General features: G+C 43.2%; 1 protein-coding gene across 8 annotated transcripts in view; it reads left to right on the forward strand.

The window, feature by feature from the left end:
* DAAM2 (dishevelled associated activator of morphogenesis 2) overlaps positions 1-23,087 on the forward strand; it is a 115,127-nt gene that overhangs the window by 83,741 nt on the left and 8,299 nt on the right. For 4 of the 8 annotated variants that reach the window (XM_025990858.2, XM_072731637.1, XM_072731632.1 and 1 more), the window contains 9 exons: positions 1,235-1,293; positions 1,428-1,612; positions 2,233-2,532; positions 7,283-7,390; positions 9,653-9,679; positions 10,710-10,816; positions 12,015-12,099; positions 13,977-14,083; positions 14,198-14,286. In XM_025990858.2, the coding sequence (XP_025846643.1) occupies positions 1,235-1,293; positions 1,428-1,612; positions 2,233-2,532; positions 7,283-7,390; positions 9,653-9,679; positions 10,710-10,816; positions 12,015-12,099; positions 13,977-14,083; positions 14,198-14,286 (1,067 nt within the window). The remainder of the gene's footprint in view (positions 1-1,234; positions 1,294-1,427; positions 1,613-2,232; positions 2,533-7,282; positions 7,391-9,652; positions 9,680-10,709; positions 10,817-12,014; positions 12,100-13,976; positions 14,084-14,197; positions 14,287-23,087) is intronic. The other 4 variants (XM_025990859.2, XM_072731652.1, XM_072731657.1 and 1 more) reach the window with 1 other exon arrangement.

A 23,087-nucleotide genomic window follows, 5' to 3' on the forward strand; every position in this document is an offset into this window, starting at 1 on the left:
TCCATGATGCTTACATCTGGTTCATGAGAAATCCTGGTACAATCTCTACCAACAAATTCCAGGAGTGCTGGATGGTCCCGGCACAGCACCACTCCCCTGGTTAATATGTCTTCAGTCTTTGGACCTGCCTGGCCCCAAGTCAGGCTCCAGTCCACCATGCCTCCCTTCCAACATCAGGGAATGTGAGTCAGAACTCTCTGAGTGTGTCCAAAGAAGCCAGTGGATGATGGTGAAGGAGGTAGCACCCCCAAGAAGGATGGTAATGACTCTCTCCAAAGAACTCTCTTCACAAATTATGTCCCCTCTCATACCCTGTCCCCTCTTTATATCCTTGATTTGATTGAGGAGGCCAAGAATCATGAATCTAACTCTTCCATGTTTTCAGAGTTACCAAAAAGAAAATGATTATTAGCTATGGTTTTCTTTCTTTTTTTTTTTTTTTAATTCCCCTGGCTATTCGGGGTCTTTTCTGATTCCACACAAATCTTAAAATAATTTGTTCCAACTCTCTGAAGAAAGTCCATGGTATTAGGATCTCACACTGGGATTTCATCTCTATTATACTTTGGTGTCTAGGTAATAGCTTAATCCCCATTACAAGATTTTTTTTAATAATAAATTTATTTTTTATCGGTGTTCAATTTTCCAACAAACAGAATAACACCCAGTGCTCATCCCATCAAGTGCCCCCCTCATTACAAGATTTTGACATGAGTGAGGACTTCCTGTGATTTAGGTACATCTCCTCTTCACCCTCAACATACTCATTCAGTATTGCTGGTATGGGTGATTTCTCTTATTCTTACACATTGGTCTTTGGAAGCCTGGGCCATGGTGGCACCAACATTTTGATCTCTATCAGTGCAAAAAAATTTTTGCAAAGTAGTACAAATCATCAGACAACTAAGGGAAGCCCGAGATTTAGTCCTAGTTCTACCATTAGTTAAGCTGTTTTCTTCAAATCTGGTCTCAAGAACTTCAACTATATCACAGAGTGGTTTAATCATAAGTTATTTAAAGGTCCTTTTAGTTTTTGTAGTCCACAGAGAGACACATGAGAACTGGCTAGGGCTGGTGACCTGGAGAGACATCTGGAGGGTCCAAATCCTAGCCTCCTTGATATGACTGAACAGATTGGAGATAAGGGAACTGATGTGGGGAATAGGGGAATGATATGTCTTCTGGGAAGTTGTGAGCCAATAATCAACAGACCTTTCCCTGTACTCCCCGCCAGGCTCATCAATGAGAATGAAGTGAAACAGTGGCGAGACCAGGCAGAGAAGTTCCGGAAAGGTAGGGGGCTCTGTCTAAAGTTACTTCATGCTCCACACAACCCCTCCCCTTCCCAGCCCAGGACCCATTAGAGGTGGACACACACATATTCATATTCTCTTTCCATTTCCTCTCCTGTCCCACCCCCATCCCAGAACACATGGAGCTGGTGAGCAAGCTGGAGAGAAAGGAGCGAGAATGTGAGACAAAGACATTGGAGAAGGAAGAGATGATGCGGACACTGAACAAAATGAAGGACAAACTGGCCCGAGAGTCCCAGGAGCTGCGCCAGGCTCGAGGACAAGTGGCAGAGCTGGTAGCCCAACTCAGTGAAATTTCAGTATGTGGACACATTCCTTTTACATATTGAGCTGAGACCTTCAGGATAGGGTGGGAAGAGCAGGTGTGGGGAAGGGCTAAGTATCCCAGAATGAAGGAGAAGTGAGAGGAGGACCTCAGGCCAGGATAGAAGGGAACTATGAGGTTGTAAGGGTGGCTACCTTTGTGTTAATTGGAAAAACAAAAACAAAAACAAAAACAAAAAAAACAATCCTCTTTCCCCTGGGTGACACTGTCCCAGGAAACACACCTAGGAAAGCAGAGTGCAAGTATGATTCTGCCCCACCTCCCTGTACAGCTGGTTACCCTTGTGCGGGTAGTGGCCTACACGACTATATGTATCATTCCTGCTGTTGCATTGTGATAACTATGACTTTGTCCAGTGTTATGTATGTGTGTTTTACCTCTGTGTATGTATCTGTGGTTGTGTCTATGTGTATGTTTGATATTTGGGATACATAGAAGAAATGGGGGGGGTAAAATGTAGGAGGTGAGAGCAGGATTGGGGTTCTAGTGGAGATGAAGAATAAGAATAAGAAAAGGAATAGTGTGGTGGGGATCTGAAAGGCATCATTCATTGCTGATGGCTTCATCTTTTTTAATTTTTCTGTCTTCCCACAGGCAGGACCTGTATCTTCCCCACCTCCCCCTGGGGGCCCACTTACCTTGTCTTCCTCAATGACAACCAATGACCTGCCTCCACCTCCACCCCCTCTCCCATTCCCCTGCTGCCCCCCACCGCCACCACCACCTCTTCCACCTGGTGGGCCTCCCACTCCCCCTGGTGCCCCACCTTGCTTCAGCATGGGCCTGCCTCTCCCTCCAGACCCCTGCCCCAGCAGTGATATCCCACTCAGGAAGAAGTGTGTTCCCCAGCCTTCCCATCCACTGAAGTCCTTCAACTGGGTCAAGCTGAATGAGGTAAGTAACAAAGAAAATATTAATTCTTTGGGTCCATTCTCTTATAGACAGTGCCAGTCAGCCCCTGGATTGCCTGCCCATTGTTTGTAGATATCCTCTTCCGGGTTCCTTCTTTGGTAGGGGTAAGTGAAGGCACAGTAGATGCAGAAGGTGGGATTGCTGATGCCAGACAGCTCACTGCCCTCTGGGAAGAACATCTACACTGGGAGGAGATGGCTTGGCATGTGCCAAGGCTCACATTGGCAAAGCCACCTACAGATGGAATTTGTATGTGCTGAGGGTTAATGGAGTGATGTCAATACCAGAGCATGGGCCAAGCAGGGTCAGTTTCTGACAACACAATGGCTGGGCTAGAATTTTAAGGCTGGCATCTATTTGAGGAAAAGGGTGGAAGATACAGGCAAGGATCCTGGGCCAAGGTCTAAAGATCAGGGCAGTGTGTTCAAAGGACTGAAATGTTGAGGCCATGGCAGGGAACATGACAAAACCTTTGCCATGAAAAGTTTGATGTCAAAATGTAGCCATTTTGGCATCCTCCCGGAAGAAGGTAGACACACTGGGTACTTTTCTAGATGCTCAGCTGTGAGGGGCCCTCATGAATATTATCCACTAATATACTCCCGGGTCCACGTGTAGGAGTTGATTCCTCTGTTGGACTCCCATTAGTATGGAGTAGAGATTCCCTGGGTTGCATTAGACTGCTAGTAATTTAAGGGTAGTTCCAGCCTTATGGCCAGTCAAGCCCTGCCTCTGGTTCTGTATTAAGTCCTATTAGGACCTGTGGCTTTGTCCTTGACATGTAAAGCATACATGGTAACTGAGTTCAATTAGCATGACCCATATGCACACTCAAGCAGCAGCCTTGCAGCCTTTGGACCTGGGACTAATGGACACCCTCTGAGCTTGTTGTATGAATGTCTTGGTCTAACCCTTGGGGGATTCATAACTGTACCATTCTATGCACGCTTAAATGAGTTCAGATGGAGACTCAAGTGGAAAGAGATATGAGATTGTGAAGTAGGTGGCTATGTGTTAGCTGCCTCTTCTAAAGGTAGACCAGCTAGCCAGTCAGCCTGAGGGCTGCCTTGTATAAAGCTTTTTTTCTAGGAGTCATGATGGATAATAATAAAAGGTAAAATAAGGCATTGCCCTGTAAGACTTTGGATCTGGCAAATTAAGAATTTTGTTCAAGGAAACACTTAGAGATACTGGGGGGGGACTGAAGGGGAGGTTCTAACCTCTAACTAAACCAGGTTTGGATCTAACTAACTGTGCAATCTTCAAAAACCACTCACTTTGTACCTCAGTTTGTTTATCTGTGAACAAATCTAAGATTCGTTCTACCTTGTTTTATAATCGAGGTGGAAAGACAAAGCATGAATATAACCCATTCATAGTCTCCTGGGCCTCTGATAACCTCTTCAATCTAAGTTGGTAAAACTTTAGAGCCACCTGTTAGCAGAGTTTTTGAAGCCATGTGGTTGACGTTGGTGACAACTGTACTGCACAGCTGAGCCCTGGGGGTGCTTCTCCACGGTCATGAGGCAAGACCAAAGGCCACAGGCTGTGTGGAAATGTTCACTGTTCATGATCAGAAAGAATGTATATACATTTTTGTGATAAAATTTTTTTATCTCCTGTACTTATAACTTTAAGGGTTTTTTTTTTTGCTTTCTTTTAAAAAATGTTTAAATATTTTTACTGAAGAATAGTTGACACACAATGTTACACTAGTTGCAGGTGTACAACATAGTGATTTGACAACTCTATATGTTATGCTTTGGTATAGTATTTCTATTTTTAAGTTTTTGAGAAATCTCTGTACTGTTTTCCACAGTGGTTGCACCGATTTGCATTCTCACCAGCAATGCATGAGGATTCTCCTTTTTCCACATCCTTACCAACACTTGTCATTTGTCATTTATTTTTAATTTTAGCCATTCTGACAGGTACAAGGTGTTATCTCATGTGGTTTTAATTTTTATTTCATGATTATGAGCAATATTGAACATCTCTTCATGTGTCTGTTGCCATCTGTATATCTTTTTGGCAGAATGTCTAGTTAGGTCCTCTGCCCAGTTTTTAATTGGATTATTTGGGGTTTTTTTTGGTGTTGTGTAAGTTCTTTATATATTTTAGATATTAAGCCTTTATTGAATATATCATTTGCAAATATCTTCTATTCAGTATATTGCCTTTTTTTAAAATGATTTACAGTTTAAAAAAGGTAATGAAAAATTGATTAGGCCCCTCAACAGTTAAGGAAGACAAACAAGGCAACTAATATTTTTGCAACATTTTCATCAAAGAGAACTTTGTTCTTTGGCTTTTCTCTGGGTTCCAGTAATAATAAAATGTGTCTAAATTTCTCAGAGACCCAAAGCAGACCAGAGGTTCATTCCTCAACTGGATAGTATAGATCTGATAGAATGGATATTGGGGAGGATTTCTCAGTTGTAGACATTTCTCAGCCAGGAGTGGGTGGAGGGAATTGAATAATATTTGTGAACCTATTATCCTACTCCCAAGCTTTTAATCATGTGACCAGGAGTTATTTAATCATTTGGGCTTCAGGTTCCTGATCTATAAAATGGGGGTAATTATGACATCTATATCAAAGGATTGTTATGAGGATTAATTGACATATGAAGTACTGGAAGAGTGACTGACTCAGAAATTCATAATATTAGGTGAGTTCTTGGTGGCACTACCATGCATGTCTTAAGTGTGTTATTTCACTTAATCCTTATTTCAACTCAGTAAGCAAGCAATGCTGAGACTCTGTGTCCTTTTATGTGAAATGAAAAGAGAATAGTACCCCTCCACTTGCCAACAGTCTCACGTAGTGATGAGGCTGAGAGTGCAAGCCAGCTTGCTCTGTCTGACCCCAAACGCTCAATGAAGGAAACAGTGAAAACTGTTTTTGGAACAAGATTTCTCTGGCATATGAGGCATATATGTCTCTAGATCCCCAGGGATCTAGACTGGAGGTGATGAGGTTTTAGCCAGAGTGATGCAAAAATTAAAGTCAAGGACTATTCTACATGGTGGGCGCATCAGGGTGACTTGGTGAAATGTAGGATGCGGAGGATACTAGGAAATGGATTATGGCTCCAGAGCTCAGCTATACCTCCACAGAGAGCTGCATATGGGGATGGGGTGGAGTTTGGCAAGAAGGGCAGGAGGGCTGGGCACTTAGTCTATTCTTGCAGGGGGCAACTCTCCCCAGTGTTGACCATCCAGCTCTCACATTCCAGCCCTTTCTTCTTTGCCTGCCTCACCAGGAATAAAGAACAGTGGCAAGCTATACCTGTGCGGGCTTTCCCATAGAACCCACCTCCACCCCAGGCCTAGACTCAAATGGGGAACCACTTAGAGCTTTCCCTTCTCTGCTTTCCTGATTCACTTCCCCCTCTCATCTTCTCTCTGCCTCCTACATACACCATTCCAGGGGCCTGACTCCTTTCCCCAGTCCCCTTCCCCTACCCCACGCGTGCTCCTGTGTGTACACACACGCACACACACACACACACGAACACACACACACACACACACACACACACGCAGTGGTTGTTTCTGCCATGAAAAGAATGTGTCTGTGTTGGGTTTGGCCAGTTGCCTGTATCCCTTGCTGTTCTGAGCTTCCCAGCCCGGCATTCCACAAGAGGGTCCCTGGCCTTAGGAAGGCCACAGGAATGTCCCCGCCCCCCTGCTCTGGCCTAGCCTCCCCTTTCCAGAGTTTAAGAAAATAAAAGTGAGTGAAAGGTATGTTTCTCTCTCTAAGCCTTGCTGAGGGGGAGATGGAGGGAGGAAGGGCTGGTGGCCTTAGGAAGGTTCCTCAGCTGCCCTACAGGCAGAGGAAGGTGGGAGATTCCATTTTAAAGGGCAGCAAAGCTTGGGATGAGGCAAGGACTCTTGGGAGGACAGAATCGGAGCACCCTGGGAGGGGCTGTGCTCTCTGCCCTCTGAACCATTGTCAGGGTGCTGTGAGACCACTGAGTTGTTCTCAGTTTCGCTGATGGAGCCTCCTCCTGGGTTGGGGGTTCAGTGCCAGGGTCCCACACAGAGGTAGGGCAGTGCCTAGGTGGAGAGACCTTAGAATGTAAATCCTTGGACCCATCCTAACCATGAGGGATAGGCTACTTTCCTTGGGTCTCACCAATAGGAAGTTGTAGCAGTGTTGCTGGCCTGAGCAGTCACTCTAGGGGCCAGGATGTCCCAGGTTTTGGCATTTATCCACTTTCTGGGAATCTGAGAAAGTGGAAGGAAGACCCCCCCCCCCCACCCAGGAGAGAATGTGACCATCTCAGATACGGGAAATACAGTATACACTAAGGATTTGAGGATCTTAAATATGTGTGGGCACTATTCCTTGCAGCGACTCTGGCCAACCCTGACCTTTAGGGAGTGTGCCCTGAGAACATTGGTTTGGTTTTGTTTTTCTGCAAGGAGTTTAATACACTCTTTCATATTTGCCTACCCATCATTCAGGCACTCCATTTTATTTCTGGAACCCGCTTCTATGTGGCCCCATGAGAAAAGGGAGGACAAAGAGGTTGTCTCTGGCCTCTTCCCTGGAATAGAATATTGAAGGTTTGGGGGAGACGAATTGGCCCCCTTCTGAAGGCCTGAAAGCCTGACTACTATAGTTTATGCAGCTGGGAACAGGTGGGGTTAGGGAGACATTGGACCTCTCTACCATGAAGGAGTTGAGTCAACAATTGGGTCTTCTCCCTTCCCTGAATCTTAGGAACGTGTCCCTGGCACCGTATGGAATGAGATTGATGACAGGCAGGTATTTCGGATTCTGGATCTAGAAGACTTCGAAAAAATGTTTTCAGCTTATCAGAGGCACCAGGTAAGACCTTGCTTTGCCCCCGTCTTCTTGGGTCTTGACTTCCAGTTTTGACTTCACCTATGCCTCTTGAACCTAACCCTCAACCTCACCTCCCTCCCACCCTTCCTCCCATCCATACTGAATGATTTATTCCTTTTTAGGTGTCATGCTTTACTAGGGACATGTATCTGAATTATATACAGTGCAGTAGGGGAAACATCCTATTGTATTATAGTTCGGGCCCACAATTATGTGTATTTACACATCAAGTGATGAAATAGTGTATTGTCCATTTCTATTTCATCTTGGAGCACTGGAAATGGAGTCATAGGCCCTGGCCACAGTTGACTCCTGTTTTCTCTTTGGCCCCAGGATTGAGAGACTACACCTAGCTGGCGTGATAAATTTCAAAATTGCTTTCTCCACCATGCTCTCTCAACTCCTCAAGTCAGTTAGCCAAGGATGTCAGTATTTCAAGGAAGATGGAGCTGCTCCAGGTCATGTTAGGGGGTTAAGGCTGGGTCTGGGCCTGGGCAGGGCTGTGAGAGCCCTGGGCTTTGCTCTGCAGACACTATTTACATATGGCTGGGCAGTCAGCCTGTTCTTCCTGCAATAGGAGGGGTGGGAGGGGGACAGAATGCAGGGCATTTTGAGGTAGTGCCGGTGGGCATTGCCAAAAGTGCTGATTCTTGGACCTTGTCCTCACATGGATGTGAGTCAAGAAATGAGTCGGGGCCAAGGAATCTGCACTGTATCTAGCACATCTGGGTGCCCTCCCCCCAAGTCCAGCTTCCCAGCCTTGGGACTTTAGAGTACATTCTCTCTGGCCTCCCCCGAGGGTTGTTTCCTGTCCATGCTGTTCCACTTTCTCCAGTCCCCTCTGCCTGAGCCCAGGGTGCCAGCCCTGAGAACATCCCAGGTGCCAGTGAGTGGGGTCTGTGCCTTACTGGACCCTGGGTAGCAGCTGCATATTGTCGCTGGGCTCCCCACTGCTTTCTGCCAAGTTCAGACCCGTGGGTACATGAGACTCCTCTTAAAGGCCTAGCCAAAAGGACAGAGTTGGAGAGGGACTCTGGTCTGGACTCGGGTTGTTATTTAATTTAAATGTAGGTATCAAGGCATGGGATTCTTTATCCTAATTCTAGGCAGCATTTTTAGTCCCTGCCAATATCAGGCTGGCATGGCCAATAGGCAGCAGCTATGGCTTAACAGTAGTGGAAAGGAGTTATTCTGAACCCTTAGTGCTCCTGTGGATCAGTGCTCCTGAATGGGATGAGGGAGCATGTGCAAGGGGTATATCAGGCATGGTCAGTCACATACCTCCCCCTAGTTAGAGTCTTTCTCTTGGCCACGGTTCCAGGCTAGACCAGTCTCCCACTCAGGGCTATGGGGGTTTAAAACAAACTAGGTCTGGGGCCAGTTTGGTGACTGGAGAAGAGTTAAGATGGAAATACCCCTTCTGTCCCCATCTCCTCTCTTAATCCCCTGTTTCGGTGCTGGGCCTACCCAGACTATTGTCACTTGATGGGTCACCTAGACTCAGGCTGAATTCATAGCAGCAGGGCTGGAAAGATCCCAGGGGCTGTGTGGCCCTGGTCCCTGGTGGCCTCTTCCTATCCTGTGTCCTGGGTACATAGCTTGGTAGGCAGGGGGATGTCCTATGACCACAAAGGTCTTCCTTCTATGTCTTACTCAGCTCCTGAATTAGTGACTTAAACTCCATTAGGGTCAAGAAGGGAGAATTGGGTGTGGGCCCTGCCCCCTTAGCTCCCTTAGAAATCAAAAGACAAGGGGAAAGGGGTGAAATCCAGGAACACCTGCATTCCTCTGCCTCAATGAATGCAACTTCCACATGTTTCTGTCCCCTTCTGGTTGTATCTCCTCTCCTATTTGGAAAGAGGACGTCATCCAGCAGTAGAGAAATGCTCTCTGCCCTCTGGGCAGTTTCCCAACAAAGAACAGGGAAGAATAGCAGGCAAGGCCTGGGGTTGGGAAGCTTGGGGTCCTGGCCTGCCCCAACAGCCTGTCCCACCAGGCCCAGGTCAGGAAGATCTGTCTGCTTTCCACTTTGGCTTCTCTGAGTGCATGTCTGCTAGAAGCACCTTTTGTCCAAGGCTAATTGCCAGTCTCTATCTCCAACCATGTGGGTCTCATTGGGATGGGGTGGACAGAGTAAATGCTCAGGGGTCCCCATGTCCCTTCTACTGTCCATGGGTCCCTGGACCTCTTGGCTAACATTGTGCATGTTTAATTCTCTGTTGGCTGTGGCTGCTACCTGCCTAGGAGCTGATAACTAATCCTTCTCAGCAGGTGAGTCACTCTTGGGGCTCTGGACACTCTAACTTTTAACCACTGTCCTGGGCTGCTGCCCTGTATTGGCCAAAAGAGGGCTTATTCATTCTGCCTTCTACCTTTATGACTCATCCCTACAGTCAACATGGGAAAGATAAAACAGAAACAGGGGAGGGAAGTAATTCAAGGAGACTCCAACCAGCAATGGAGGTGAATGTTTCCTGGAGTAAGGAGAAAGTTCCAAGTCTATGGTTTTATCCACCTGGCCCAAGGCAAGGCCATACTATAACACTGCACAGGCTGGATGCTGCACAATCCCAAGGGCACAATTCACAAAGATAATGATGTGAGTGGCAGCCCCTGGAATTATGCAACATGGAGCATGTGCTTGGAATACTAGAGTAAAAACTCGTTTCCTATTTACCTCACCAAGGGCCCAAGAAAAGGGAGGGGATCTGACTTTTGGGGAATCTGCCTAGTGGAACCCCAGTGGAAAGAATTATTCATGGAACTCTGCCTCAGTTTCCCCACCTCTGAACTTGTGAATGCCTTCTACTCTGGGCACATTGGGCAGTGCCTAAAGTCCCCAGGTGTCCAGGAACTGACCTGACGGGTATTTGGAACCAGCTTCTCATCATAAGCTTGGGGAAGCTCTCCAGGTGGGGTGGTAGAGTGGGGGCTGATTCTCTGTGATGCTGGGGATCATATCACATTGCCCAAAGCCATAGGTACCAGTTACTCCCCCTACATTGGGAAAGTTCCTTCTCCAGTTTGCCCAGAGAGGGCAATGTCTAAAAAAAAGGGCTCTTCATTGCCCCAACCCCTTCTAGCCTAGATGCTTCCTAGTAGAGTTGGTTATTAACCACCCTTCTCTCTTTCTCTCTCTTTCTCTCTCTCTCTCTCCTATCTTTTTCTTATCCTTTCTTCTGCTTGCACCAGGAGCAACCCCTGATTGCTGGGAGTGGCTCCCGGGGGGGTGGGTTGGGCAAGGAGAGGATTGTGGAACACATTCATACCTCAACCTTTCTACTTGGCTTGTTGGTTTCAGAAAGAACTGGGCTCCACAGAGGACATCTACCTGGCCTCCCGCAAGGTCAAAGAACTGTCAGTCATTGATGGCCGAAGGGCACAGAACTGCATCATCCTTCTCTCCAAGTATGTGTTTGCCCTGCCTCTTCAGTCCCTGGTGGGAGGGATGGACCCCCCAGGAAGCAGACCCCTAAGGGTGCTAGAGCAAAAGCCTACAACAGAACTGAATCCCTGGGGGAAAAGGGGTAGCAGAGGAATGAGGCGACAGCAGTCTCTGTGCTTCCCCTGCCCCTGAAGTCCCCTGAGAATGGTAGACGACCACTGATCTAGAACCTTTTCTTGGGAGCCCATGTTCAGCAGCTGTGTGAGGCTCTACAGACAGGAAACTGCCCCAGTCACGAGGTCTGACCAGCCTGATCAGCGTCTGGCAGCAGAGTTACTCTAAGCCCATGGAGGGCCCCGCTAGGCTTAGGCCACAGAGCAGCATGATCTCAGCCCCCAAGCATTTCCCGCGGCTGCCGAACAAACAGGGCAGTATCTGTACTAACAGCACAGCTTCTGTGCGGGGCCTCCCGCCTGAGCCAGGGTCAGAGGGTACCACCACCCATACTATTCTTAGTACTGCCCCAGCCTCTCTGGGACATCCATTCCCCTTTCTTCCCACAGGCCTCAGGCCTCAGTTTCTCTCTCTTGAAGGTGGGGGAGAGTTCTGTGACTCCAGGGCTCCAAGTGGTGTGCATCTGGAGGGGATAGGGAAGGGCTGTGTGTGTGTGTGTGTGTGTGTGTGTGTTTGTGTGTGTGTCTAGGGGTTGGCTTGTCCCTCACTCAGACAGCAAGATGTATGGGAACAGCTGTGTGAGAGCTGAGGCGCTGTCAGAAGACCTGAGAGCTATTCTGTCTTCTGACAATGAAGGAAGCAGGAAACAGCCCCCTCTGTGGCCTGCTGATATTCCCATCCTCCCTTGGAGATGCAGTAGGTATTTTAGGCATAAGGAGGAGAAGGATCAGAAACCTTTTGCCCTCTTTGTCTACATTAGAGATGGCCCTTTTACTCCCAAATGTCCCTACCACTTATGTCAGAGACTCAAGCAAGAGACCAGACTCCAGTCAATACTTAGAGAATAAAATATCCAATTATTAAGTTTATGGAGTAAACTATATGCGTTTAGTTAGAGAAGGCTTTGCAGGGAGGTAAGGGGAGAGCACTATGGAATATACTCCCATGTCCACGTGAGGGAGAGAGCGCAGTGGAGGGGAATGGCTGGGGTCTGTCCTGAGCAGAGCGGCCAGGCCAGGCTGCTCAAGGGGCAGGGTTTTGCTTTAGGTTGAAGCTTTCTAATGAGGAGATCCGGCAAGCCATCTTGAAGATGGACGAACAGGAGGACCTCGCTAAGGACATGCTGGAGCAGGTGAGGCCCCTCGTGGGGAGGGGGGTTGGGAGCTGAAACTAGGGGGGAGCTGCACTTCTTCCTGCCCACAGAGAGGCCAAGACTCTTAGGTCAAGGGGAAATCAGGCTGGAGGATAGAGGAGTTGAGGAGAAATTTATAGATATTCCCTGGACCAGCCATTCTGAGGGGGTATCAGGAAAGACTGCATCAAAATAACTAAAAAAAAAAAAAAAAAAAGAAAGAAAGAAAAGAAAGAAAAGAAAAGAAAGAAAGAAAGAAAGAAAAGAAAGAAAAGAAAGAAAAGAAAGAAAAGAAAGAAAGACTGCATCTGTTCCAGGGAATTGAGGCCCTTGACAGGAGATATGAGCTATGATCCCTCCTGGGTCCCAAGGCAAGTCAGAGTGACCCATAGTCATATATTCCCCAAATCTCTTTAACCTCAATTTATTGGGTCCTTCAAGAGAAACCTAGAAGGCACCAAATAAAACCACCATCAGTTGGACCTCATTAGAATTAAGAACTCTGTTCATTGAAGGGTACCATTACTAGAGTGAGAAGACAAGCCAGACCGTAGAAGACATTTCTAGGAGCTCTACAAATCAGTGAGAAAATGACAAACAGCTTCACTTGAAAATGAGCAGAAGCTTGAACGGGTACTTCATGAAAGAGAATTTCCAAGTGGCTTGACATTCTTAACCATTAGAGAATTTCTTCTATTAGAGAAATAGAGTAAACGCACTGAGGCAGAACTACACACCCACTGGAATAGCTAAAATTGAAAATACTGACAATGCCAAATGCTGGCAAGGGCAAGAAGCAACTGGAAGTCTCATTGGGTATAATAATTTGGAAAACAACTTCGCAGTACACACAAAGGCTGAACCTATCCTACTGCCTAGCAGTCCCACTGCTAGATGCAGAGATATAATGCAAACATTGACTATAAAAGATATACTCAAGAATATTTATAACAGTTTTATTCATGGAACAACCCAACTGTCCATCAATAAGAAAGTGAATAAATAGACTGGTATATTCCTACAATAGAATACTGTTCAGCAATGTATAAAAAGCAAACTACCAATACTTACAGCATGGATGAGTCCCAGACAGTATGTTGTGTGAAAGAAGCCAGACATCAAAGAAAACACACAGCACGAGTCCATTTATGTGAAGTTCAAGAATAGGCAAATCTAATCTAAGGTGATAGAATTTAGTTGAGTTTATAGTGGGGGAGGGGTTGGCTTATTGAAGTGATACAAGAGAACTTTCTAGGGAATGGAAATCTAGATCTTAATCTGGATGGGGGTTCAGTGGGTGGTTTTGTGAAAACTCATTGAATTGCATACTTAAGATGGATGAATTTTGGGGTGCTTGGGTGGTTCAGTTGGTTAAGCATCTGACTCTTGATTTTGACTCAGGTCATGATTTCAGGGTCCTGGGATTGAGCCCTGCATCAGGCTCTGTACTCAGCACAGAGTCTGCTTAGGGTTCTTCCTCTCCCTCGCTCTGCCCCTCTCCCCTTGCCTGTGTTCTCTCACTCTCAAATTAAAAAAAAAAATCTTTAAAAAAAAAAGATGGATACATTTTATATAAATTATACTTCAATAAACTTGGGTTTTGTTTATAGAAAAACAAATCATTGAGCCGTGCACCCAAGAACAGTATACTTTATATTCCATCTCAGTTTTAAAAAGTGAAAAAAGAAATGTCTGGAGCTGAGTGTCCTGTGGTCCCCTTTAGGCAGATGAGGAATAACTCTCCCACATGAGGATGCCTCTCTCTTTTAAGGACCCTTCCCCATCTTGAGCGTGTTCAGTGTATGTGCATCCATGCATCACATGCTCATATCAGCTTCTCACCAGTTTCCTGTCTGACCTTCATCTGCTCTTTACAGCTCCTCAAGTTCATCCCAGAGAAAAGCGACATTGACCTCCTTGAGGAGCACAAGCATGAAATAGAGCGGATGGCCCGTGCTGATCGCTTCCTCTATGAAATGAGCAGGTCAGGGCAGCAGGCACAGAGGAGGGGATGGGAGTGCACAGGTAAAGGAAGGGCTGGAGCTAGCTCCTGGGGCTGGACAGGGCTGCCTCATGATGTAGCTTGCCCTGTCCACAGGATCGACCACTACCAGCAGCGACTGCAGGCCCTCTTCTTCAAGAAAAAGTTCCAGGAGCGGCTGGCTGAGGCCAAGCCCAAGGTGGAAGGTATGGTTGAGGATGTGGGGAGGCCTAGAGCGGAGAGGCATCTGGGAAGGCCCAGGGGCAGCAGTCACTGAATAGGGATGGAGGAAAACTTTCTTATTCTCAACCTCCACCCCACAAAAAAAAAAGAAAGAAAGAAAGAAAAAGAAAGAAGAAAGAAAGAGAGAGAGAGAGAGAAAGAAAGAGCGAGGAGCGAGCCAAGGAGAAAATTTAAAACTAGGATTATTATAGAAATAGCACTTGTTTATATTAGCACATGTGCCAAACACGTGGCATGTTTCCTCAGCCTGTACACTCTCCAGGGTGGGGGATCTGTTGACATTTGCCCCAGCATGGGGAAGAAATGCGGAATAGATGATAAGAGCAAGCACCTAGAACAGAGCCTGGCATGTATTGAGCTCATCATTCTTTACCCTGCCCAAGAAGGACTAAGTTCATAGAAGACCCCTGGACACATTATTTTAAGTGTGGGCTACTCAGAAAAGTTGGAAATAAGCAAGGTAATCCCTGGAGGCATCTGGTTTTCTGGGTTCGGGAATCCTTCCTACACAGGCCTTTCCCAGATGGGCACTTTGTAATTCAATTAAAACCATGTAACAAGCACTGCATGAAACATTCCACATGGATGGTCTCATTAGTCCTCACAACATCCCTCTGGGTGATCCATTCTCTCATGTCTAAAATGGGGACATGCTGCCTGAGGCCATGTTACCAGTGAGTGGTGAAGCCAGGATTGGAACACAGATGTTCTTCAGAATTCATCCCTCACTCCTGTCCTGTAGTACTTCATAGATGATGGCAGAGGACACAGGGGCAGGGAGTTGGGGGAAAAGGCAGGCTGGTCCATCAAGACCCACAAGTAGAGAAGCAGGAGAGGCTGTGAGGCTCACTTGGAGGGAGGACAAGACAGCACGGGAGAGTAGAACAAGAGAGCCTGAGCCCAGGATGTTGAGGGGGACAAGCTGGGGGCAGAGCAGAGCATGGGCCCCCTCTGCTGGACACCAGGGCTGGCCAGCACTCCCTGGGATGCCCAGTCCAGGGAATGGCCCTTTCTGGAGCTGCTTCAGGGAGGCTTCAGGGTCAGGGTAGTTGGTATGTGACAGAGCTGGAGGCAGACATTTTCTGCAGTCTGGCTCCTGCTCCCCCTCCACACACACGTGTGCATTTACACACACAAGGGAACTGCATGCTGGCTGTAATCCTAAGTAACTGTTCTGAGGCAGAAGGATTTAGATCAGCGGTGACTCTGCAGGCCTGAGGTCTGGAAGTACCTTCCGCCCTGGTGATAGGTGAATCCCTACCTTCATACAACCTTCTCTGACCTTCCGCAGACTGACTTTGGGACATGAGGCATGGATATGGGGATCAGCCAAGACATTTGCTCAATCATTTATGTCTTGAGTCAGTGGAACAAATGTGAGCAACTGCCATTTGGAGTTGTGGGACCAGACTAGGTTAGCCACTGGTGTAGGGTTAATTTCAGATAGTCTCAGAGCCCACCCCTAAACTCTCCCTAAAGGTTAGTCACTGAATGCTCAGGAGAATCTCCCTTTAAAATCACACGAAGTAGAGCAGTTCATGTTTTGGATGGCAAAACCTGCTGGGAAAGGTAATAATTGCTCTGCTGTAGCAATGGCTGCTAGCTATTCTAGAGTGATCTGGATGTCTCTTCCTCTGAGAGAAAGAGGTGGCTGAGGTTGTATCTTACAGAATCAGGTCAGTGGTTTGACTAGAGGTGGAGACCAGAGGATTGTGCAGGAGTTGGAATTCATATTTTTCTTTCAGTTCTAGGAAATATCCTGGGAAAGCTAAGATCTGGCCTATCCCAGGTAGTGATAGCTATTGATACCTTTCCCACCCCCCACACTTTCCAGCAGGGCCTCAGGGTCCATTGTCAAAAGCCAATTCACCAAATTTGATAGATTTGCCAATTCTGTGAATATATTCATGAAACATATTTTTTGTGAATATATTCTTATGACTATGTTCATTGCTGAATATACCAAATTTACTGATTCTCATTTTGAATACATTTACTGAATATAGTCAAGATGAATATGGTTTCAAATGTAAACATTCTTATGAATATATTCACGAATATATTATTCTTATGACTATATGTAAAATGCCTGCATTGCAATGGGAGCTTTCCCATTTATGCTGATTTCCTTTGAACTCTTGTCAATTTCTGTTTTGCCAACATTTTAGCATTTTTAGGGAGATTCTTTCGCAAATTTCTCAAATAGCATATCAACCTTAGAAAAACTATCCCAACCAATATAAATTGCCAAAAACTTTTAAAAACTACTTATAAAAGTAAACTTTTAATTCAAATATGCATATAGAAATGTGCATAAATCACAAGCATCCTACTTGATGAGTTATCACAAAGTGAACTCACCTGTGAAAACACTCAGGTCAAGAACTGGAATATTGCCAGCTCCAAACAGCCCTTTATTCATTTTCAGTGCTGCATTTTATTCCATTGCTTGAATATCGTTTTATTTAACCAATTTATAATTTAAGAAATGACTAGAAACCACTCTAATAATCATCAAGAGTAATGCTGTTGTTAGATCAGAGAATATACACATGTTCAATGGTAGCAGCTACTGAAAAACTTTTATAGTTTCTTTTTAAAATTTAAAGTTACAATTTTATTGCTCATTTCATAATGTGTATAAAGTATAGTTGACACACAATGTTACATCAGTTTCAGATGTACAATATAGAGATTGTATGTTATGCTATGTCTACCATAGGTGTAGCTACACTATATAATGCCATTACACCATTGACTGTATTCCCCATGCTGTACATTTTATCTCCATGATTTATTTATTCTATTACTGGAAGCCTGTATCTACCTTTCCCTTCACTCATTTTGCCCATCCCCTCACCTTTCTCCCTTCTGGCAACCATTTAGTTTATTCTCTGTATTTATGAGTCTGTGTCTGGTTTTTGTTTGTTCGTTTTGTTTTTTAGATTCCACATATAAGTAAAGTCATACAGTGTTTGTCAGTCTCTGACTTATTTCACTTAGCATTATACCCTCTAGATCCATCCATGCTGTCACAAATGGTAAGATCTTATGCATTTTTATGGCTGAGTAATATTCCATTGTGTGCATCTTCTTTATTGGTGTACTGGAAAATTTCCCCTAGCTTTACTGAACTATGATTGACAAATAAAAATTCTACATATTTAAGGTGTACCAGTGTATGTACCTGAGATTCACAATTGTATATATTTAAGGCAATGGCTTTTAATTCCAGTAAAATTAACGTACAGTGTTCTGTTCAGTGTTAGGTATGCAGAAGACGGGATTCAACAATTCTATGCATTACTCACTGCTCATCACAATAAGTCCACTCTTAATTACCTTCATCTATTTCACCTACCCCCCCCCCACCTCCCCTCTGGCAACCACCAATTTGTTCTTTATATTTAAGAGTCTGATTTCTTTGGTCTCTTTTTCTTTGTTTGGATGGTACTGGCACATAAATAGACACATAGATCAATGGAACACAATAGAGACCCCATAAATAAAACCCTAATTATATGGTCAATTAATCTACAATAAGGATGGCAAGAATATACAATGAGAAAAAGTCTTTTCAATAAATAGTGCTGGGAAGCCTGAACAGCAACATGCAAAAGAGCAGAACTGGATGATTTTCTTACACCAATCACAAAAATAAACTTGAAATGGATTAAAGAACTAAATGTGAGGGCAGCCCGGGTGGCTCAGCAGTTTAGTGTCACCTTCAGCCCAGGGCGTGATCCTGGGGTCGGGATCAAGTCCCACATCAGGTTCCCTGCATGGATCCTGCTTCTCCCTCTGCCTATGTTTCTGCCCCCCCCCCCCCCCTCTCTCTCTCTCTCTCTCTCTCTCTCTCTCTCTCTCTGTGTGTGTGTGTGTGTGTGTGTGTGTGTGTCTCTCATGGGGAAATAAATAAAATCTTAAAAAAAGAACTAAATGTGAGACCTGAAACCATAAAAGTCCTAGAAGAAAACATAGGCAGTAATGTCTTTAACATCAGCTTTAAGAAACATTTTCCTAGATACGTCTCCTTTGGCAAGGGGAACAAAAGCGGAAATAAACTATTAGGACTATACCAAAATAAAAAGCTTTTACACAACCATATTTTCTTTATCCATTCATCTATTAATGGATACTTTGGTTGCTTCCATTTCTTGGCTATTGTAAAAATGCTGCAGTAAACATAGGGGTGCAGATATCTTTTTGAATTAGTGTTTGTATTTTCTTTGGGTAAAGACCCAGAAGTGGAATTATTGGATCATGCAGTATTTCTATCTTTAATTTTTGAGGAACTTCCATACTGTTTTCCTAGTGGCTATACCAATTTACATTCCCACCAACAATGCACAAGAGTTCCTTTTTCTCCACATCCTCTATAATACTTATTATTTCTTGTCTTTTTAATTTTAGCCATTCTTATGGTATAGGTTAATATCTCATTGTGGTTTTGATTTGCATTTTCCTGATGATCAGTGATGTTGAGCATCTTTTGGGGTGTCTGTTAACCATCTGTATGTCATCTTTGGAGAAATGTCTCTTCAGGTCTTCTGCCCATTTTTAAATTGGATTTTTTGGTGTTATATAAGTTTTTAAATATATTTTGCATACTAAAACCTTATCAGGTATACTGTTTGCAAATATCTTCTCCCATTCAATAGGTTGCCTTGTTGTTCTGTTGATGGTTCCTTTTGCTGTGCAAAAGGTTTTTATTTTGATGTAGTCCCAACAGTTTATTTTTGCTTTTGTTCCCCTTCCCTAAGAAGATATACCCAGGAAAATGTTTCTAAGATCAGTGTCAAAGAGTTTATTGCCCATGTTTTCTTCTAGGAGTTTTATTATTTCAGGTCTCCCATTTAGGTCTTTAATCCATTTTGAGTTTACTTTTGTGTATGGTTTAAGGAAGTGGTCCAGTTTCACCAGCACTCCTTATGGTCTTTTCCCCATTGTAAATTCTTGCCTCCTTTGTCTTTCTCTTTCTGCTTAATTACTAGTATATAGAAATGCAATCAATTTCTGTGTATTCATTTTGTATCCTATTTTACTGAATTCATTTATTCCAATACATTTTTAACAGAGTCTTTACGGTTTTCTATGTATAATATCATGTCATCTGCAAGTAGTGATAGTTTAACTTCTTCCTTATCAATTTGGCTATCTTTTTAAAAATTTTTATTTATTTATTTATTCACAAGAGACCCACAGAGAGAGGCAGAGACATAGTCAGAGGGAGAGGCTGGCTCCCCATGGGAACCCTGATGTGGGATTCGATCCCAGGACCCAAGGATCATGACCTGACCCAAAGGCAGATGCTCACTGAGCCACCCAAGTGCCCCCAATTTAGATATCTCTTATTTCTTGTCTGATTGCTGTGAGTAGGACTCCCACTACTATGTTAAATAGAGCTAATGAGAATGGGCATCCTTTTCTCATTCCTGATCTTAAGGGTAAAGCTTTGTTTCCTACTATTGAGTATGATGATAGTTATGTGTTTTTCATATATGATCTTTATTATGTTGAGACATGCTCCCTCTAAACCTACTTTATTGAGAGTTTTTATCATGAACAGGTGAATTTTGTCAAATGCTTTTTCTGCATCTACTGAAATGAACATATGGTCTTTATCCTTTCTCTTGTTGTCATGTATAATGTTGATTTATAAAGATTGAACCATCCCTGCATCCCTGTAATGAAACCTACTTGCTCATGAATGATTTTTTTTAAATGTATTGTTGATGCAGTTTGCTAGTATTTTGTTGAGAATTTATGCATCTATGTTCATCAAGTATATTGGCCTGCAGGGTTTTGTTTTTTTGTGGATTTCGTTTGGTTTTGTTTGGTTTCGGGTTTTTTTGTGGGTTGTTTTGTTTTGGTAGTGTCTTTGCTTTTGGTATCAGGATAATGCTGTCTTTATAGAATATATTTGGAAAATTTCCTCCCTCTTCTATTTTTTGAAAGAATTTGAGAATAGATATTCTGATTCAATTTTGGAAAATTATATGTTCCTAGGGATTTATCCATTTCTTTTAGGTTGTCCAATTTGTTGGCATATAACTTTTCATAGTAGTCTCATAATCCCTGCTATTTCTGTGGTGTTAGTTATCACTTCTTTCATTTCTGATTTTATTCATTTGTGTCCTTTTTTTCTTGAGGAATATGACTAAAGGCTTATCACTTTTGCCTGACTTTTCAAAAAACCAGCTCTTGGTTTCATTGATCTTTTCCATTTTTAAGGCTCTATTTCATTTATTTCTGCTCTGTTACTTCCTTCTGATCACTTTTTTTCCTAGTACTTTTAGGTATATGGTTAGATTGAGATTTCTTTTTTATTTCTTGAGGTAGACTTGTATTGCTATAAATGTCCCTTTTTGAACTTTTGCTGAGTCTCAAAGATTTTGGATAATTTTCATTTTCACTTGTCTCCACGTATTTTTTTTAATTTCCTCTCATTTCTGATTGATCCATTGGTTGTTTAGTACATGTTATTGCTTCTATGTGTTTGTTTCTCTAGTTTTTTTTTCTTGTGATGTGTTCAGAAAAGATGATATGGTTTCAGTCTTCTTGAATTTATTAAGACTGCTTTGTGGCCCAACCTGTGATCTATCCTGGAGGAATGTTCTATGTGCACTTGTAAAGTGTATTCTGCTGTTTAGGGATTGAATGATCTGTGTATATCTGTTAAGTCCATCTGGTTTTATGTGTCATTGAACAACTCTGTTCCCTTATTGATTTTCTGCCTGGATTATCTATCCATTGATGTAAGTGGGATGTAAGCAAGTCCCCTGCTATAAGTGTATTATTGTCAATTTCTCCCTTTATGTCTGTTAATAGTTGCTTTATGTATTTAGGTGCTCCAATATTGTGTGCATAGATATTTACAGTTGTTATATCTCTTGTTGGATGGATTGATCCCTTTATCATTATTTAATACCCTTCTTTGTCTTTTATTGCAGCCTTTGTTTTAAAGTAATTTTAAGTATTGCTACCCTGGCTTTTTTTTTTCTTCCACTTCATAGAATATCTTTTTTCTATCCTTTCACTTTTAATCTGTGTCTTTATGTCTTTATGTCTGTAGTGAATTTCTTATAGGCAGTATATAGGTGAGTTTTTTTTAATCCATCATGCCACTTTATGTCTTTTTATTGGAGCATTTAGACCATTTGTATTTAAAGTAATTATCAATAGTTATATACTTTTGGCCATTCGTTATGTTTTCTGGTTGTTTTTATAGTTCTTCGCTGTTCCTTTCATCTTTTCTTGTTCTCTTTCCTTGTGATTAGTGACTTATTTTAGTGTTAATCTTGGCTTTATTTTTGTGTATCTATTACAGGTTTTGGGTTTGTGGTTACCATGAGGTTCATATATAACATCCTAAGTATATAGCAGTCTATATGAAATTGATGGTCACTTAAGTTTGAACATATTCTAAAAGAATTTTTTCTACTCCCCCTTCCACATTTTATGGATATGGTGTCATATTTTACATATATATATATATATATATATATATATATATATTTCTTTTTTACTTCCAGTTATGGCCTTTTCTTTTCCACTTAAAGAAGTCCCTTTAACATTTAACATTTAACATTTCTTGTAAGGATGGATTAGTGGTGATGAATACCTTACCTTTTGTTTTCCTAGGAAACTCTTTTCTTTTCTTCAATCCTGAATGATAATTTTGCTATGTAAAGTATTCTTGGGGGATCCCTGGGTGGCGCAGCGGTTTGGCGCTTGCCTTTGGCCCAGGGCGCGATCCTGGAGACCCGGGATCGAATCCCACATCGGGCTCCCGGTGCATGGAGCCTGCTTCTCCCTCTGCCTGTGTCTCTGCCTCTCTCTTTCTCTCTGTATGACTATCATAAATAAATAAAATTAAAAAAAAAATAAAAAAAAAAAAAAGTATTCTTGGTTGTAGATTTTTCCCTTTCAGCACTTTGAATATATCCTGCTACTCCCCTCTAACCTGCAAAGTTGTTGCTGAAAAATCAACTGACAGTCTTAGAGGGGTTTCCTTTGTATGTATCTTTCCTTCTTTCTTGCAGCTTTTAAAATTCTCTATCTTTAATCTTTGACATTCTAGTTACTGTGTGTCATGGTGTAGGCCTGCTTGAGTTCATCTTACTTGGAACTCTGTTTCCTGAACCTGGATGTCTGTTTCCTTCCCCAGGTTAGGGAAATTTCAGCTATTATTTCTTCAAGTAAGATGCCCTTTTTTTTCTTTTCCTGGGACCCCTATCATGTGAATGTTTGTTCACTTGTCCAAGAGATCCCTTAATCTGTCCTCATTTAAAAACTTTTTTTTTTTTTTTGCTCTTCAGCTTGTTTTCCATTACCCCATCTTCTAGATTGCTGATCTATTTTTCTTCATCTGCTAATCTGTTGATTCTCTCTAATGTATTTTTCATTTCAGTTATGCTAATTCTGAAATTTTTATGTATTTTCTCTTTGTTAAAGTTCTTACTGAGTTCTACTCTTCTCTCAAGTCCAGTAAGTATCTTTATGATTATTATCTTAAACCCTTTATCAGGCATACTGCTTATCTCCATTTCATTTCATTCTTTTTCTGATGCTTTGTTTTGTTTGGAGCGTATTCCTCTGTCTCCCCATTTTTCTTGACTTTCAGTCTTTATTTCTATGAATAGTTTTTCTCTAAAACGTGAAGGACTGGTCTTGTGTATGGTCATCCCCTGTTTAGGCTACATGTGTCTTTGGCTAGCTATTGCTGTGGCTGGTGTGGGCTGAGGATCTGAGGGTACTCTGT

The sequence above is a fragment of the Vulpes vulpes genome, chromosome 1 (genome assembly GCF_048418805.1).
Source record: "Vulpes vulpes isolate BD-2025 chromosome 1, VulVul3, whole genome shotgun sequence".
Lineage (NCBI taxonomy): Eukaryota > Metazoa > Chordata > Mammalia > Carnivora > Canidae > Vulpes > Vulpes vulpes.